We start from the raw sequence: 17,424 nt of genomic DNA on the forward strand, positions 1-17,424 counted from the left end.
GAGGGTTGGTTTTTAATAAGTTGGGTACATCACGTTGTACTCAATCAATGGGTGCATTAGCTGAAGGTTCTTCAGAACATCTTTTTAAAGATATTAGCATATTTTGATTGAGGCAACGGTTTACACTAAGTAGTATGAATGATACATGAGACACCAAATGATTAATTGTTGCTTGATAAGGCTTATATCCCTCATAGACTAATTCTCTTGTTTCCGTAAAATGTTGGAGTGCAACCTGCAATGTTAATCCTGCCCATCCCTCCTCCATCTTGGTTAAACACATGACAGCTACCTCATAAAACCCCATTACACTGTGAGCAATGATCGCTGTTTACCAAACCAAACAAATTAATCTGGAAAATAATTAAATGGGAAGTAAAATAATGAATAACTTAATTGCGTGTGTTTTTTCCTCTTTCTTTGTCCGATTTGATGTCAGTGCCCCCTCATCCCGATCAACCGGCCCTGCTAGGATGTCGTAGCTAATAGCATTAGCGGGGATATGCTCAGCTAATCCATGTCAAATTTGACTGATGGGGTATGTGTCGATGGAAAACTGGCACCATCAAGAGATTAAAAGGTCTGATAAAGAGCTTAATTGTGTTTTCTTCACGGCTCCTTTTTTATCATTCTATCCCTGTTTCTATTTGTCGTTATCATGAATTCTCTTTAAGGTGTTTACATCTTGAACTATGTGACGCTACCCATTTATTTCGTATTTTCGTTCGTCTGTCTTGGTCTCGCTCTTTCACACAGACTCACACTCAAACACGCACACGCACGCACACAAACTCACGCTCACAAACTCACGCTCACATTGCCTTTGTCTCTGTATCTCTTTGTTATTCGTCTTCCTCTGATGCCACCAGTCCAGGCGACACAATCCTGATGTGTGCACTTGTCAATCGTCATGTGTCACTCTTGACGAGCGTTGCCGGGAGACGGCGTGCTTGTTGTGTTTACAGAAACATGCTCTCTGTCACCTCGCTCTAACGACTCGCCACAAAGACACAAACAATGATAGAATACGGAGGAGAGGAGGAGAAGGAGGTTGAGACAGACAGAGAGGTGCGGGGTCTTGAACCCCATCATGGGGTTGATTATCTGCAGCGATGGTGACACAGGAAGATGTGGAGAGAGCCAGGAAGAATGTATACATAGATACGGAGGTTTGGAGCCAAGGTAAATATTCACAGTCTTTGTTTCAAGCTCAAAATAGCACTTCCAACTACTGCTACGCTTAGGAGAGGAATGTGTGTGTGTGTGTGTTTGTTCATTAAGTCAGATGGGATCAGATGGCTGAGCGGTTAGGGAGTCGGGCTATTAATCAGAAGGTTGTTGGTTCGATTCCTGGCTGTGCCGAATGACATTGTGTCCTTGGGCAAGGCACTTCACCCTACTTGCCTCGGGGAGAATGTCCCTGTACTTACTGTAAGTCGCTCTGGATAAGAGCGTCTGCTAAATGACTAAATGTAAATGTAAATGTATTAGTATCTGTGGACTCAATTGTAGCCAACTGGTAAAAAACAAACAAACACCAGGCAGTTGTTTAAAGCTGCAATGTGCAACATTTTAAAATACATTTAAATACGAAAAACAATGCTCTCAATTATTTTCTGAACTTCCCTGTTTTAGTCTGATTGACAGTGGTTTCACAAAATAAACCAAGGAAGAAGGCCTGCCTCACCAAACGTGATTGGTTGGAACAGGATTTCTGGAACATAATTGGGTGTGCTCAAGCCTTCGGCGAGAGCACAACCTTTGTTCTCTCACATATATATTTATTATTGTTTATTTTTGCCCCCCTAAAACTCAGTCAATATTTGGCCTACATAGACAACCTAGGTGTCAAAAGTTTCGTCTTGGTAGCGATTGAGTTGCTTCTATTGGGATTTACGTTCCGTTGCATGGTTTAGGCTCAAGTTAAGTTTTTGTGGCGAAAAGTGAAGCTAACGGTGGCTAATTTGCTAGCCACAGTCACGGACGTGACTAACGTCACTAACGTCACGAAAACACGCGTGACTACCTGTAGCAGAACATTCGTTTCGCATCTGTTAACTTGGGGGATAGCTAGGCTAACTATAGCTTTACTGCAAGGCAGCTGCAGAAACGCCACAAGCAAAGAGGCCAGGGTGATAACTATTTACTCATTTTACTTTGTGATATGACACACAATTGTGATGTGTAATGTACACTATAAGCTGATATTATTAAGGAAGTACATCTACTTTCGGAAACAGTAGTCTACTATTTCACTGAAGTATTAGCATCACGACATTAGCCTCTGTTGCCCGGGCAACACATACTACAGTGGTCTATGATGCATCTGTTTTCAATCGTTAAATTAAACATTCCTCACAAATACATTTTCGTTGTAGGATTTATTATGACATTAGATTACAAGTAAACGATTTGTGGGTGAAATTATCATTACCTGTGGTTTCAAACCAGTGTTGCTCACTGCAATGCTGTAGCCTACGCGAGACACACTACAAAAACATCTACACAGCTGTTTAGGAAGTCAAACGGCGACAGAACATGTTCGGCACTCCCCTTACTTAAATCAAAAGTCTAACTACTAACCTGAACTTCATTGCCACAGCCTAAACTTTGTCAATCTGTTCATGAAAATTATTCATTTCAGCCTAAACCGTACAACGGAACGTTAAATCAAATTCAACCAACGCAATCGCTACCAAGACGAACACAGCAGTAGTCTAGTACTGTACCGTAGTAGTACAATTTACCGGGGCAGTTTCTCCACACAGGGCTATATCGCATTTTGCGTTGTTACTGACAATGATCGCTACCAGTGAGCTTTATATGAATGAGCGATTTTCCATTAAATAAATGTCAAGCTTATTTACGTTTTGGGGGCCATATTTTCAGTTAGCAGATGGTACTGTTAGAATCGCGATTCCATCTTCTACTGCCGGTAACGTCGTAGAATAATCTTCAAAGGGGGTTCTTTATTAATGAATGAATGCAATGAGTAGGCTAAATGCCTGAAAATATCACAAGAAAGGAAAAACATAAAAGGACGTTTAAGTTATAGAGATTAGGTCAATTTTTACACCGGTCTGCCAAATGTATTCGTTTTGATTCAACGACGAGGCTGCCTCTTGCAGGGGAAATGAGAAGACATCATATTTCATTCTACACTTCACTCGTATTTTGAGTTGTAAATGTGCAGCAAAAAAAAGATGCTTTTAAATCTATGTAATCTTTATAAATAATAAGTAGGCCCTATGCATTTTTATATAAAATATACAGACCCCTGTGCAACCGACGCAAGCAAGCACAACCTACAATTTCCCCAGAAATTGTACCCTCTCTAGTTGCCATTGACATTCCACTGGCACTGAGCTGTCTGTGTTGCTAAACGACTCATTAGCTTACACAACATGTTTAATGGGAACAAAATGAAGTTTTTTTTTACTAAACAAGTCTTACCTATCATACCATTAAAGCAGAGACAACTAAACAGACTAAGAGACAAGCCTGGGATAGAATGCCAGGGTTTCTCCACTGATCTAATTCTGCTCTCCTAAACAGGTCATTAGTTCCAGGCCCAAGGTCTATGCCCTTGTGCTGCCTCACGGATGTTGTCCTGTCTGTCGTCCGCCCTCCCTCTACTCCCCCCCCCCCTCCCTCTACTCCCCCCTCCCTCTACTCCCCCCTCCCTCTACTCCCCCCTCCCTCTTCTCCCCCCTCCCTTTTCTCCCCCCTCCCTCTCCCTCTCCCTCTACTCCCCCCTCCTTCTTCTCCCCCCTCCCTCTTCTCCCCCCTCCCTGTCCCTCTACTCCCCCCCCTCCCTCTACTCCCCCCTCCCTCTTCTCCCCCCTCCCTCTTCTCCCCCCTCCCTCTCCCTCTACTCCCCCCTCCCTCTTCTCCACCCTCCCCCTCCCCTCTACTCCCCCCTCCCCCTCTCTTTCTCTCTCTCTCTCGCTCTCTCTGTCTCTCTCTCTCTAACCTATTTACAATTCCAATGACTCATTCGGGGGGATGAATAATTAATCAGGATTAGCAAACAAACAATCTAATTACCCTTTTCCAACCTTCTGACGCGAACGAACACCGGCGTTTATCATCACTGTAAGAATTACTTCTGGGCTTGACCTTGGGCAAGCTAATGCGTCCGGTGAGGCCTCGGAGCAGGTGACCAGCTATGTGTGGAGCTACACTGGGAGGATACAGTGTGGGTGGGTGCCCGGCTCATAAAACGTCTTGTTATGGAGAGTGAGTCGGATTGGCTACTCGTGGGCTCAACAAGCTAATGGAATAAATCATTATACTTCTGTGAATGTCAAGGGTGCTCATGTGTATGTGTGTCTGCCATTCAAAGCCCACAGCTAACGACCTGCGATGGAGGGGTGTGTTCGCTTGCTGCCTTCAGTCGTGACAGTGTGTGTGCGGATCAAAGAAAGCAGACAGGAGACTGTCTGTGACAGATGGGCCGTACACACACACACACACACACACACATGTAAGAATGGCCTTTTGGTATGTGCAGCCTGAACACATACACACACACACACACGTATACACACACATATACGGTGAATATGCATTTTTGCCTGAGGCACTTTCATCCAACCAGTTCCTCCACCCATGAATTCCTCCTTATCCATTCCACCCCTCCCTGCATCGCCCTGAACTGCACCGCTCTGTTCTAGGCAGAGAGAGTTAGTTAGATATCATCGTAAGATAATTCACACTGACACTGTAAACAAATATGCAGACATACTCAAGACAGAGTATGGCTACATGGTTGCGTTAGAAGACGAAAGCATGCACCCGAGGAGTAATGAGATGATATTGTACACATTGATCTGATGTGGTAGATAATTCTGTATTCTGGTGTGAATGTATGAATATGAGTCTGAATCAATTGGCGTTGTGGTCGATGGGCATGCTTGTTGTCATCGGTATGATGTAACTGTCTCGTTGAATGAGTTGGACAAACAGTCTGTCTTGTTTCATATTAACATCAATGCTTCCCCTGGGAAACATACCACACTACGCACTATTGTCTATCTCTGTCTCCTATTCTCTCTCATAGTGTTGCTCTCTTTCTCTCTCTCTTTCTCTCTCTCTCTCTCTCTCTCTCTCTCTCTCTCTCTCTCTCTCACACACACACAAGATAATTTGGACGTTAAATAACCTCCCCTTCCCTCTTGTCACAGTCATTAGCCACAGTTGTGAAAGTCCTCATACAAACCCTTCTGTTGTCTTCCACAGAAGCCAGTAGAGAAAGAAAGGATAGAGAGAACAAGAGAGAAAGGATAGTGGGCAATATATAGACTGAATGAAAACAAAAAATAGATAGAAAAGGAGAGAGAGAGGGAGAAAGAGAGAGAGAGAGAGGGAGAGAGGGAGAAAAAGAGAGAGTGAGAGAGGAGTAGACTTGTAAAGACAGAAAAAGAGACCGAATGTGGGTAGAGAGTGAGAGTGAAGGAGAGAGAGTGGGCTGGAGAGCTATCAGAAGCGATACTTCACAGACCTGCAACTCAGCAACGTCTTCAGCAGTCACACAGACTGGCTTCTGCTCTAGAGCAAACGTCTGCCCTCTTCTGCTCCTACAAGACTTCCAGCACATCAAGATCCATGCTACAGAACCTGGGCCCGGGAGGGCTCACACACACACACACAAACAATAGTATACACACACACAAAGTGTGTCTTACCTCGTTGATGAGGAACTGTAGTTGAAGCACGGCCGCTCCGCTCTCATGCTGACAGTAGCAATCCACGCCAGGCCGTCCCAGTCTGATGACATCACAGAGTCAAGGAAGCATGACAGGAACACAACATGGCCGACACTGAAGATAGCAGGCATCAGGAACATGAGGATTTCAACTGTACTTCGGCAGTACCAGCATGTTACAGTCCTGGGCTAACTGGTCACAGTCCAGAAAAAGATTAATGCGGCTACTTTTAAATAATATCTATGGTATTCCATAGACGTCTAGCACAATGGCCAACACTTTTCATGGGGAAAGACTGATGGCTCATAATAGTTAAGATCAAATGTATTTTGATATCCCATAATAATCCATTATAGGATAAAAATCCTGTGGGGGTCCAACTAAGTACAAACAAAGTGTAAAACCTCTCACAGTACACTTACTCTCTGAATGGATTATTGTGAATGAGTTCCATTAAGGGTTGTGTAAAACCACAGGTGCTGCATTGGACAATAGACATCTTTAGACTTTCTCACCACTAGTTTCCACAGTCTGCTTTCAGGTACAATTATGCACTTAACCTTCCAAGAAGCAGGCCTGTAGCTACAGAAAGGCTCTAAAACGGTCACACAGCAGACATTTGCTCCGGTATGACGTCAAACAAACTCGATAAGGTCAGTGTGACCACAGTTTATTTCCAACCAAAAGGTGCAGGAGCAATTATCTGAAGTAGATATGGAAAAAGGTTGTTTAAGGACACTTTCTGGACAGTAGTTTGGTGGAGATAAAACGTCTAGTTCATCCAGGATGAATAGAGAGAAAGGGATAATTGAAATAGAATAAGACATAGAAACTACCAAGATATGCGAGAGCACACAGACAAATAGCATAAACGTGAAGAAAACATTCATGATAAATCTCTGAAACAGCCCCAGAACACCTTGGGAGGCAGGTAGACAGTGTGTTCTCTGAGGAGAGAGAATGGAAGATTCTGGAAACGCACGCTGGACTGACTGACTTATCATCTCGAGCAGCCGAACCTTTTCATGCAGAAATCTGGCGACCCTCCAATGCAGCAGGTTCCAGCTGTCAGACAGGAACAGCACCCAGTAGACTTCTACTGACAGGGTCCAGAGATTCGTAAACATTCTCTGACACGAGAAGGTAATACAAAATCTTTGCTTTTAAGAAAACGAGAAAAACAAATGACTAGACGAGCCTGAATTCCCTTCCACTTTCCAGATCAGAAAATTAGTTTAAATCTAAGATGCCCTGAATTTGCCTTTTTCGAGGATTCTCATCCTCTTTTCAAGAGATGTAGAGAGATACACCCAGAGATACACCCAGATATACACCCAGAGATACACCCAGGACCTTTCCCTGCCTACCACGGTCAGCCTGGGGCGAGGAACGAGAGACGCCTTCTTCTCAAATCCTGTCTCCCTGAAAGCTGTTTGTTGTTTTGTTCTCCTGTGTGAGTCTGAGCACCGGGCCTGGGGGGGGGGGGGAGAACGGACCTTCAGAGATCTCTCCGCCTCGGTGACCCGGAGCCGGATGATGGATGACGGCTTACTTTAATGAACTCATTAGATGAGGATGAGGGACTTAAATAACACTACTTTGGCTGAAGGACAAACAAGGCAAGAACTCCAAAGACAGTTTCTGTGTGTGTTCCGTCCAGTTCCAATTTTACTTAATTTATTTCCAATCCAGGGGATGACAGTCCCACTGTGTGACAGCACGACCAAATGATGTGGACATGTGGTACAACAAGAATGAGTTATTGACAATCATTCATTTTAAAAACAATCATAATTGGAAGTGAGACCATGCTGGTTTTTCTATTTTCCAATGAATGATTTACCGTTAAGGGTTGGGACCTGGCAGTGTTGACACTCAACATGCAGGTGTGTGTGTTCTGTGTGTGCCCCAGATATTAGTGTGTGTTTCTGTTTGTGCCCCAGGTATCTGTGAGAGTGTTTCTGTCTGTGTGTGTGATTCTGTATGTTGGTGCCCAGGTGTGTGTGTGGTGTGTGTGCATCAGGGCCCCAGGTGTGTGTGTGGTGTGTGTGCATCAGGGCCCCAGGTGTGTGTGTGTATGAGGTTCAATGCTGTTCAGCGGGTAATTCATGTGGTACTGGGCATCTCATTGAGTGAGGATTCCACACAGCTGAGACCTGAGGATGGCTGACTGAACACAGAGAGGGCATTCAAGTATGACACACACACACACACACACACACAGATCGGGGAAAAGCCGAAGAGATAAAGAGAAAAGAAACATAGGAGGAAATATCTGTCAAAATGGTTGTCACACACGCACACACACACACGCACGCACGCACACACGCACGCACGCACACACCTCCAGAGCTAAGCTGAGCCTGCATGCTCCATGCTCTGTTCCCTGTGTGCGGTGGGCAGGGGCTGCTGGGGTGACTGTCCCTGCCTGCAGTGAGCAGATGAGGGTGGCTGGGTGACTGTGTGATGAACTGAAGGGGGGGTCAGATGGCTGAGTGGTTAGGGAGTCGGGCTATTAATCAGAAAGTTGTTGGTTCGATTCCCGGCCGTGCAAAATGACATTGTATCCTTGGGCAAGGCACTTCACCCTACTTGCCTCGGGGGAAATGTCCCTGTACTTACTGTAAGTCGCTCTGGATAAGAGCGTCTGCTAAATGACTAAATGTAAATGTAATGAACTAAGACACACAAACTGTCTCAGTTTTGACAGCTATACAATAAAACAGACTGAGTAATGACCACACATGCTTACATGTCGTGTCACAATAGTTAAACATCTAGACGTGTATTTAAAATACACAGCACAGGAAGGCAACACATAGTATTATGTTTACCACAGTGCACCGCACCAATGAGGTGAGTATTGATTTTAGAGATGAGTTTTAAGATTGCCTCTCGTGTCTAAATTCTATGACAGACGGGAGTTTTCAACTTCAGCTGGGCCGTGAGAAATATTTAGGGTGCTGAAAAGATGTCACTTGGTTGAATGAATACATGCAAAACACCCACAATCCCCTAGTTGTTTAAAGTAGACTGGGAATTCTCTCATCGATTCTCCCTCCCCCCTCTCTCTTTCCGTCTTTTTCACTCTCTCTTTTTCTGTGCCTCCCTCACAGCTGAATCGATTCAAACCACCTGACAGAGGGAGGGAAGGAGGGAAGGAGGGAAGGAAGGGGGACATCTAATGGAACACAATGGAGCAGACCAGGAATTGAGCGACAGGGTCCTTCCAAGCACATGCATCCTCTGTTCAGCTGCTGAGTACAGGAAGAGAAACCTGTTTCAATTGCAAGGCAATATGTTTAACAACCAATGAGCCTGTCCTCTTGAATTCATACCTAGCTACTGGATCCGTATTCCCTTAAAATCTAATACCAGAGGCAAACACAAACCCAAAGAGAAGAAATTAAACGTTAAATCAAATATTGAAGCATTTTTCAAGCATTGTAAAGATTTTGGAGGCAAGCAACGTCAAGAAATGATGTTGCATTCACCTCGGATACTTTTTAACCTAGCTTGTTAGCTCATTTGCAAGTCAGTTCGATGTGTGCTGTCATGATGGTGAGGTGAGGGAGGGAGTGAGAGAGGGAGAGAGGGAGGCGAGAAGTAATCTTGCTCTCCCCACCATCCTGTCCATCTCTCCAGCCTTCTCTCTTCTCTCAACTTTCCCTCTCTCTTTCTCTTTTATTTCAACTCTTTTCTACTCTACATCTCTCTCCCTTCTACTCTCTCTCTTTCTCCCTTCCCCCCTCCATCACTGCCTGAGGGGATTTTCACAAACATGCTACAGCCCACCTGTCAGATGTGACCACGGTGACAGGTCATGAACAAGGCTTGTGTTGCTGTCTGAGGAGAACACGCCATTGGACACGGTGACAGGTCATTGCTGCCGTGGCAAAAATAACGCCTGTAAAATGAACAGTAGCTAGTCAGAGTCTAGAAGGAATGTAGGTCACAGTCATCACCTGACGAGGACAGGGATGGACCTGTGTCTCTCTATATGTCTCTCTGTCTCTCTGTCTCTCTGTCTCTCTCTCTCTCGTCAACACCGTGGGCTGGCAAAATGCAGGTAACTGGTTGGTACCGAAATACATTTCGAGTGTATGTACAAAGAGCCCTGATTCACATTCAATTAATGTATCCAAGAAATGAAAGAAGGGTGGAGGAGGGTGAAAGTGAAGAGTTACTGTTTGTTTTCTGATCGGGGAGAAGATAAGAAAGGACTTCAGGGCGCCACAAGGGGGGCCGGACCCCCCTGGTTTATAATTACCTTGATGAATCCACACAGGGAGAAACTGTACTGAGGGCAAAATGGCCGCCACCATCTGATGGATGTGTCCTGTCATGCTCTAATTTTGTGACCCTGAAGGCTGCATGGTTGTCAACGCACATCAACCGGTAGTCACTTGGGTGTGGTGTACCGTAATACTTGCAGCTTCACAGCCACAAATGAGTCCTGATAGTTTGTTTTGACTTTTGGACATGAACAGCATGTTGACTAAATCCCTAAAGGGATATTGTGGAAAGGTTAAGGGAAGGCCATGGAGTCCTGTTTATAGTTCTGGCCAACTTATTGTACCAACTAGTCATTACATCCTAAAATTATATCATTCCTACAGCAGTCCCTTATCAACACTTATTCTAGCACAGCATAAGGACGTGTCCTGGATGGAAACAGGAATAATACTGTCTCTCAGTGTCTCACACATCCCACCTGACTCCAATAAATGTCATTCAGATCTGCAGCTAATTATTGAATTATGAGTCAGATGGATGTCAGTTCCTCTGCCCCCACATGAGAGGGAGGGAGGGAGGGTGCAAGGAGAGAGAAAGAAGGATCGGGTAGAGATAGGAAGAGAAAGAGGGAGGGGGAAAGAGAAATAGAGGAGTGATGAGGGAGAAAGAGATAATTAGAGAATGACGAGAGACCTTAAACAGAGATAAAGAGATAAAGTAGTCAGGGCAGCGTAAAGTGAGAGAAGAAAGTGACAGAGATGGAAACGGGGAGGACCGAGAGAGGGTGACTCACTGGGAACATGGAGACGGGAACAGGTGAGGGCGTCCAATAGGAGAGGTGAACAGGTGAGGGCGTCCAATAGGAGAGAGGTGAACAGGTGAGGGCGTCCAATAGGAGAGAGGTGAACAGGTGAGGGCGTCCAATAGGAGAGGTGAACAGGTGAGGGCGTCCAATAGGAGAGAGGTGAACAGGTGAGGGAGTCCAATAGGAGAGGTGAACAGGTGAGGGTGTCCAATAGGAGAGAGGTGAACAGGTGAGGGAGTCCAATAGGAGAGAGGTGAACAGGTGAGGGCGTCCAATAGGAGAGGTGAACAGGTGAGGGCGTCCAATAGGAGAGAGGTGAACAGGTGAGGGCGTCCAATAGGAGAGAGGTGAACAGGTGAGGGAGTCCAATAGGAGAGAGGTGAACAGGTGAGGGAGTCCAATAGGAGAGAGGTGAACAGGTGAGGGAGTCCAATAGGAGAGAGGTTGGTGAGGAATGACTCACAGAGAGAGGGGGAAGAGAGAGAGAGAGAGAGAGAGAGAGAGAGAGAGAGAGAGAGAGAGAGAGAGAGAGAGAGAGAGAGAGAGAGAGAGAGAGACCATTACCTAATGGCTTCCGTGTCAGTAAGTCTTTCTGATTCTCCTTCTCTCCCAAACACACACACACACAAACACAAATCCCACAAATTATGAAATAAAAGCGATTGCTCCCAACCACAACTGGGAAGTAATTTGTAAAAAACAAACAATGCCTCCAAAACAAAACCTCCAACTATGATTACCCAGAAAGCACTGAGGCACAAACAGAACAGCCCCCAGTGTTTGCGTCCTCAGGATCCACTCCCACTTAATTGAAACGGTGACATTATTTTCGTGGCGGTTCAAAATTGCCAAGCAATTTACACGCCCAGTCGCCTCCCCCTCCCTCCAGTGAAAATCTGTACGTGTGTTTGTCTTCTCCTCTCTTGATAAAGCCTGACAGCCACCTGGAGCCTGGTTACTGACGGCCACCTGGAGCCTGGTTACTGACGGCCACCTGGAGCCTGGTTACTGACAGCCACCGGGAGCCTGGTTACTGACAGCCACCGGGAGCCTGGTTACTGACAGCCACCTGGAGCCTGGTTACTGACGGCCACCTGGAGCCTGGTTACTGACGGCCACCTGGAGCCTGGTTACTGACGGTCACCTGGTGCCTGGTTACTGACGGCCACCTGGAGCCTGGTTACTGACGGTCACCTGGAGCCTGGTTACTGACGGTCACCTGGAGCCTGGTTACTGACGGTCACCTGGAGCCTGGTTACTGACGGCCACCTGGAGCCTGGTTACTGACAGCCACCTGGTGCCTGGTTACTGACAGCCACCTGGAGCCTGGTTACTGACGGTGACATGTCACTCGGCCCTCGTTCCTGGCTCTCACTCTGTGGTCTGTGGCCGGCGCAGCTTTGCGGTGTTTCCTGTGAGTGGGGTGTTTTCTGTGAGTGGGGTGTTTTCTGTGAGTGGGGTGTTTTCTGTGAGTGGGATGGCGGGGGAATTTATAGAGACGTGTCATTTCGCAGGTAACTGGAGATCCAGCCGAGTGTTGACACATGTCGTCTGGTGGGTGGAGAGGGCTGTACATGGTGTGGGGTATCGTATATGTCACCTTGCAATGCTGGCTGGAGGTGTGATGATGAAGTATAAACGCTGGGTAAAGGTCTAAGCTTCTGTCCACAGGTGCTGGCGACCGTGTGAGGCAGAGAAAGTGAAATCCCGAAGGATGCCATGTGATCGCATTCACATCTTGACAAAACACGTCCTATTTAGTGGGGGATGCTGGGGATTGGCTGACCTTTGATTGACAGCTGGAGCTGGCGAATTACAATACTGGGTTTCTGGCCCACCATTGTGACAGCGGACATGACAGCCAGTACGAGGTTAGCGTCGAGCTGTAACGACCGTGCTGCGTTTTTCAGCGTGATGAAACACGGGGAAGAGACACATGACAGTTTCAGTTCCAGAGAGAAGGTGATTGTCAACACAGACTGATACCATGGTAACGTGCGAGGTGTGAGTGTTGCAGTTTGAAGTGCATCATGAAGCTGATAGGATCAGCATTCATAGAAGGGAGCTAGTTGCCATGTTTAACGGTGTGTTTTTGTATGTGTGTGTTTGCATGAGCATACAAGTGTGGATTGATACATGGGCCCTTGGCTGTATCCATGGGTTGTGATTAGTAATGTGTGTTGAAGTGTGATACAGCAGCTTTCGCCCTAACGCAGCTCTCATTAGGGAGATTAGATCTCAGAATTAGCACACCTCGCCCCCAGCCAAATGCTAATTTTACCTGTGAACAGTTTGGAGTAAATAATACCAAAAAAAACATGATGATTATGACATTACAATTGATTAGGTTTCTGGAGAGGAGGAATATGCAGATAGATGTGGGGATTCAGAAGAGGGTAGGGAAGAGACAGTTAAACTAAGAGAACTTGGAGTGTTCCCCGTGTATATAAACATTTCAAAAGGCCATTTCACCAATTAGAGATGCAATGTCGGGATCCTAAACAGAAGGAAAAGGCTTATTTTCCGGTCTGAAAAACCAGTCGATTGAAACTACAAAGAGCAGCTCGAATACAATCCGAGGTTTAATAAATTGTAGTCTGAGCTGGTCGTCCACTTCAAAGACAATAACGCTTCACTTTGATTCTCTTCAGAACCTTTGGTCATTAAGAGTGGATAGATACATTTTAGTGTTTTCTCTTAGAAACACTCTGATAGATACATTTTGGTGTTTTCTCTTAGAAACACTCTGACACCCCCTCGATCCTGCTGTAAACTCTTTTAACAATTCACAGCAGAGAAAGAAAAGCGTCTAGTATTCCAGGACCAAAGCAGGATGAGCCTCTCTTGGATGATACTTGAGATCAATCGCACACTCAAGAGAAGAGTTTCAATGCATAGAAACTCACTAAAAGCCACTTGAGTTTGGTGAAGTAGTGTTCCATAGGGTTTGGTAACTTCACCAGCTACACGTCCACCCGGCCTTGTGTGTTGACCTGGTGAAAGAGACGTTGTGTTCTGTACTTGTGTGAGTATCTCTGCCCAGCCATCACGGTCATTTCAAATCAAGTTGTGTGTGTGTGTGTTGGTGTGTGTTGGCATGTGTGGGGGTTTACATGGGTGTTTGTGTTTACGTGTGTGCGTTAACATGTCTGCATACGGTTAGTGTTTGTGTGTGGATTTACATTTACATACGTGTGTGTGTGTGTGTGGGACTGAGAGTGTGTTTGTGTGTGTGTGAGAGGGGTGAGTGGTTGGGTGGGGATGCATGTCGGATGAATGATTGAGTTGTAGCTGTGTGAGTGTGTGTGTGTGTGTGTGTGTGTGTCTTTCTCGCGTGTCCTGAATCCGTTTGAGATGTGATAACCTCTGTAACTGACAGCGCTCCACTGTGATCCATCCAATTGGATTCCTCCCTGCGTTTCAACGTGACATTTTCAGGGCTCTTTCACACCAGAAGGACGACAATTAGGAACGAGGCCTCTGTGTGCACATGGCTGAGCTAATTCAGCGTGATAGGAGGCAGTCATTGAAAAAAGAGAGAGGAGAGGGAAAGGAAAGGGAGGGGAGCAGAGAGAGGAGGTGAGGAGAGGGAAAGACACTAACAGACACACTAACAGACACACTAACAGACACACTAACAGACACACACACACACAGCACACGTGGACTCACACACACACACACACACACACACTCATGCAAATTCTCACAAAATTCTTGAGACGCTGCAAAGATGATGGGAGGAGCTTGCGAAGGACACAAGGAGCAAAATAAATCACTGTTATAAAACAGCTATAAGCACCTCTCCCCACCCCCTCCCGCCACTTCCATCCATCCCTTCATCTGCCCCTCCCTCCAGACCTCTGAGAGTTCCTCCATCCCTCGCTCCATGCTTGATGAGGTGGTAAATAACAGTGTTCGTTTGACACGCTCCATTAGATGAGAGGAGAGAGAACAACGGGAGAAGAGATAACCACTGCTAGCACAATGACCTGATGAGGCCCACTAGACAGAAAGAGAGAGAGAGAGTGAAAGAGAAAGAGTGAGAGACACAGAGAAAGACAAAGAATGACAGAAAGAGAATGAGAGAGTGAGAGAGAGAGTGTGTGTGAGAGAGAGAGAGAGAGAGAGAGAGAGAGAGAGAGAGAGAGAGAGTGAGAAAGGCTTTGACGGAAACGTCGAGAGCAATACGTCGTGTCAAGTGTCGAAAGTTCCCTTAACTCTTCCAGCTGGACTAGAGCGCTGCCACTGCCCCCACACACTGGGGATGGACTAGAGCGCTGCCACTGCCCCCACACACTGGGGATGTGCTGGACTAGAGCGCTGCCACTGCCCCCACACACTGGGGATGGACTAGAGCGCTGCCACTGCCCCCACACACTGGGGATGTGCTGCCCCCACACACTGGGGATGTGCTGGACAGGGACACTGGGGATGTGCTGGACAGGGACACTGGGGATGTGCTGCCCCCACACACTGGGGATGTGCTGGACAGGGACACTGGGGATGTGCTGGACAGGGACACTGGGGATGTGCTGGACAGGGACACTGGGGATGTGCTGGACAGGGACACTGGGGATGTGCTGGACAGGGACACTGGGGATGTGCTGGACAGGGACACTGGGGATGTGCTGGACAGGGACACTGGGGATGTGCTGGACAGGGACACTGGGGATGTGCTGGACAGGGACACTGGGGATGTGCTGGACAGGGACACTGGGGATGTGCTGGACAGGGACACTGGGGATGTGCTGGACAGGGACACTGGGGATGTGCTGGACAGGGACACTGGGGATGTGCTGGACAGGGACACTGGGGATGTGCTGGACAGGGACACTGGGGATGTGCTGGACAGGGACACTGGGGATGTGCTGGACAGGGACACCACGACAGGGTGTACAATTACCCCAGACAGCAGCCATTACACGGCTTAGCAAACCATGACTCATCAAGCACTTCCTTCTTCCCTTTCGCTCTCTCCATCCCTCCCTCCTTCCCTCCTTCCATCCCTCCTTCCATCCCTCCTTCTGGGTGAGCGAAAAGGTCTTTCACTTCGGCGGTGGTTTCAGATGGTAAAAACTGGAGGGAAGGAGTGAGGGTGGCAAAGAGTGGGATGTAAAAATAAAATAAAAAGTAGCTGGCAGAATAAAAGAAGAAGAGCTGAATTGCTCTAGAGGGATACTAGTACCAGCAGGGAGGCAGCCGGCTAATTATGGTCTGGCACTTCCTGATCGAAACAGGGCTGACACGTGGAGAGGTGGGATTGTGGGTAATCTGGACCTGAGGAATAGTGAACGTGGTTTGGAGAGGAGAGAGTTGGGGAGAGAAAATACTTGTGAACTTAATTGGGTTTTTTATACACCTCCCAATGCCTGCGGTCCCAGTGGCTTTGATGCGTCACTGTGAATCATGCCTGGAGGTAACACGTTCTGTTTTGTCCGCAAGCAAATCAATTATTAACCTCATGGGGAGGATCTGCGTTCTGGCAGGAAGGGATGAAGACAAAATAAATGGTAAATGTGGAGGAGAGGCTGCCCATCTGTGTGTGTGTGTGCACCTGTCTGCTAGTTGTCTCATGTCATTGAGTCCTTTCATGGATTTTTTTTTCTACACTTTCAAGTCAGAACTATTTTCCATCTACCGATAAAAACAACTGTTCTCTTCACGGCAGATCAAGACTTAAAACAACTGTTCTCTTCACGGCAGGTCAAGACTAAAAACAACTGTTCTCTTCACGGCAGATCAAGACTAAAAACAACTGTTCTCTTCACAGCAGGTCAAGACCTAAAACAAGACTAACACAACTGCTGCCTTCTTTTAAATCCACGCTGACCTCGTCAAGATGTAGCAAGCGCACACGGATTTATAATGTCCTTCCTAGAAGAAGGGGTCTGTCTTTGTGGAAGGAGAGGAAGTAAACGACAGTTATTAAAGTCTTGAATGGTGCCCCCCCCTCCCCCTCCCCCTACTGCTCGCCCCTCTCTCCCTCCCCCTACTGCTGGCCCCTCTCTCCCTCCCCCTCCCCCTCCCCCTACTGCTCGCCCCTCTCTCCCTCCCCCTCCCCCTACTGCTCGCCCCTCTCTCCCTCCCCCTCCCCCTACTGCTCGCCCCTCTCTCCCTCCCGCTCCCCGCTCAGTTAACTGATATTAAAGGTCACGCCCAACCAGGAACCACAGCTCCTTCACACACGCTCACACGCTACCCCTACACACACACACACACACACACCACACACACACACACACGAGGCCTCTGAAAGTCATTGACTGTCACGCAACAGTTCTTTCATGCCTTCCTTCAGGTTCAGCTGTCTTCCTCCAAACACACCCCCCCCTCCCCCCACACCGATTTACCCTTCACTCTCTCACTCTGCTGGTCACAAACTCCATCTATCTCTCATCCATATACTGTGCCCTCCCCCCCCCCCCCCCCCCCCCCTCCCCCCCTGTCTCTGTCTCTCCTCAGTCTGAGTGAGTGACAGAGAGAAGCGGTGGAGGGAAACATTTTAAGAAATAAACAAAACAAAAAAAGACACAGAGTGTTTTTCACTGTACTTACACTATTTCCTCAAATGTTTTCCAGCACACAGCTTTACACATACTGCAAAAGACAGGGTTTTTCAAGTGAGAAACCACTGCACAAACACACAATGCACACATTTACATTCACATTTAA

General features: G+C 47.0%; 1 protein-coding gene across 2 annotated transcripts in view; it reads right to left on the minus strand.

Moving 5' to 3' along the window:
• Positions 1 to 17,424, minus strand: part of stxbp5l (syntaxin binding protein 5L) — a 96,763-nt gene that overhangs the window by 56,134 nt on the left and 23,205 nt on the right. For both annotated transcript variants that reach the window (XM_067254233.1, XM_067254225.1), the window contains exon 3: positions 5,688 to 5,769. In XM_067254233.1, the coding sequence (XP_067110334.1) occupies positions 5,688 to 5,769 (82 nt within the window). The remainder of the gene's footprint in view (positions 1 to 5,687; positions 5,770 to 17,424) is intronic.

Source organism: Osmerus mordax, chromosome 2 (genome assembly GCF_038355195.1).
Source record: "Osmerus mordax isolate fOsmMor3 chromosome 2, fOsmMor3.pri, whole genome shotgun sequence".
NCBI classification, from domain to species: domain Eukaryota; kingdom Metazoa; phylum Chordata; class Actinopteri; order Osmeriformes; family Osmeridae; genus Osmerus; species Osmerus mordax.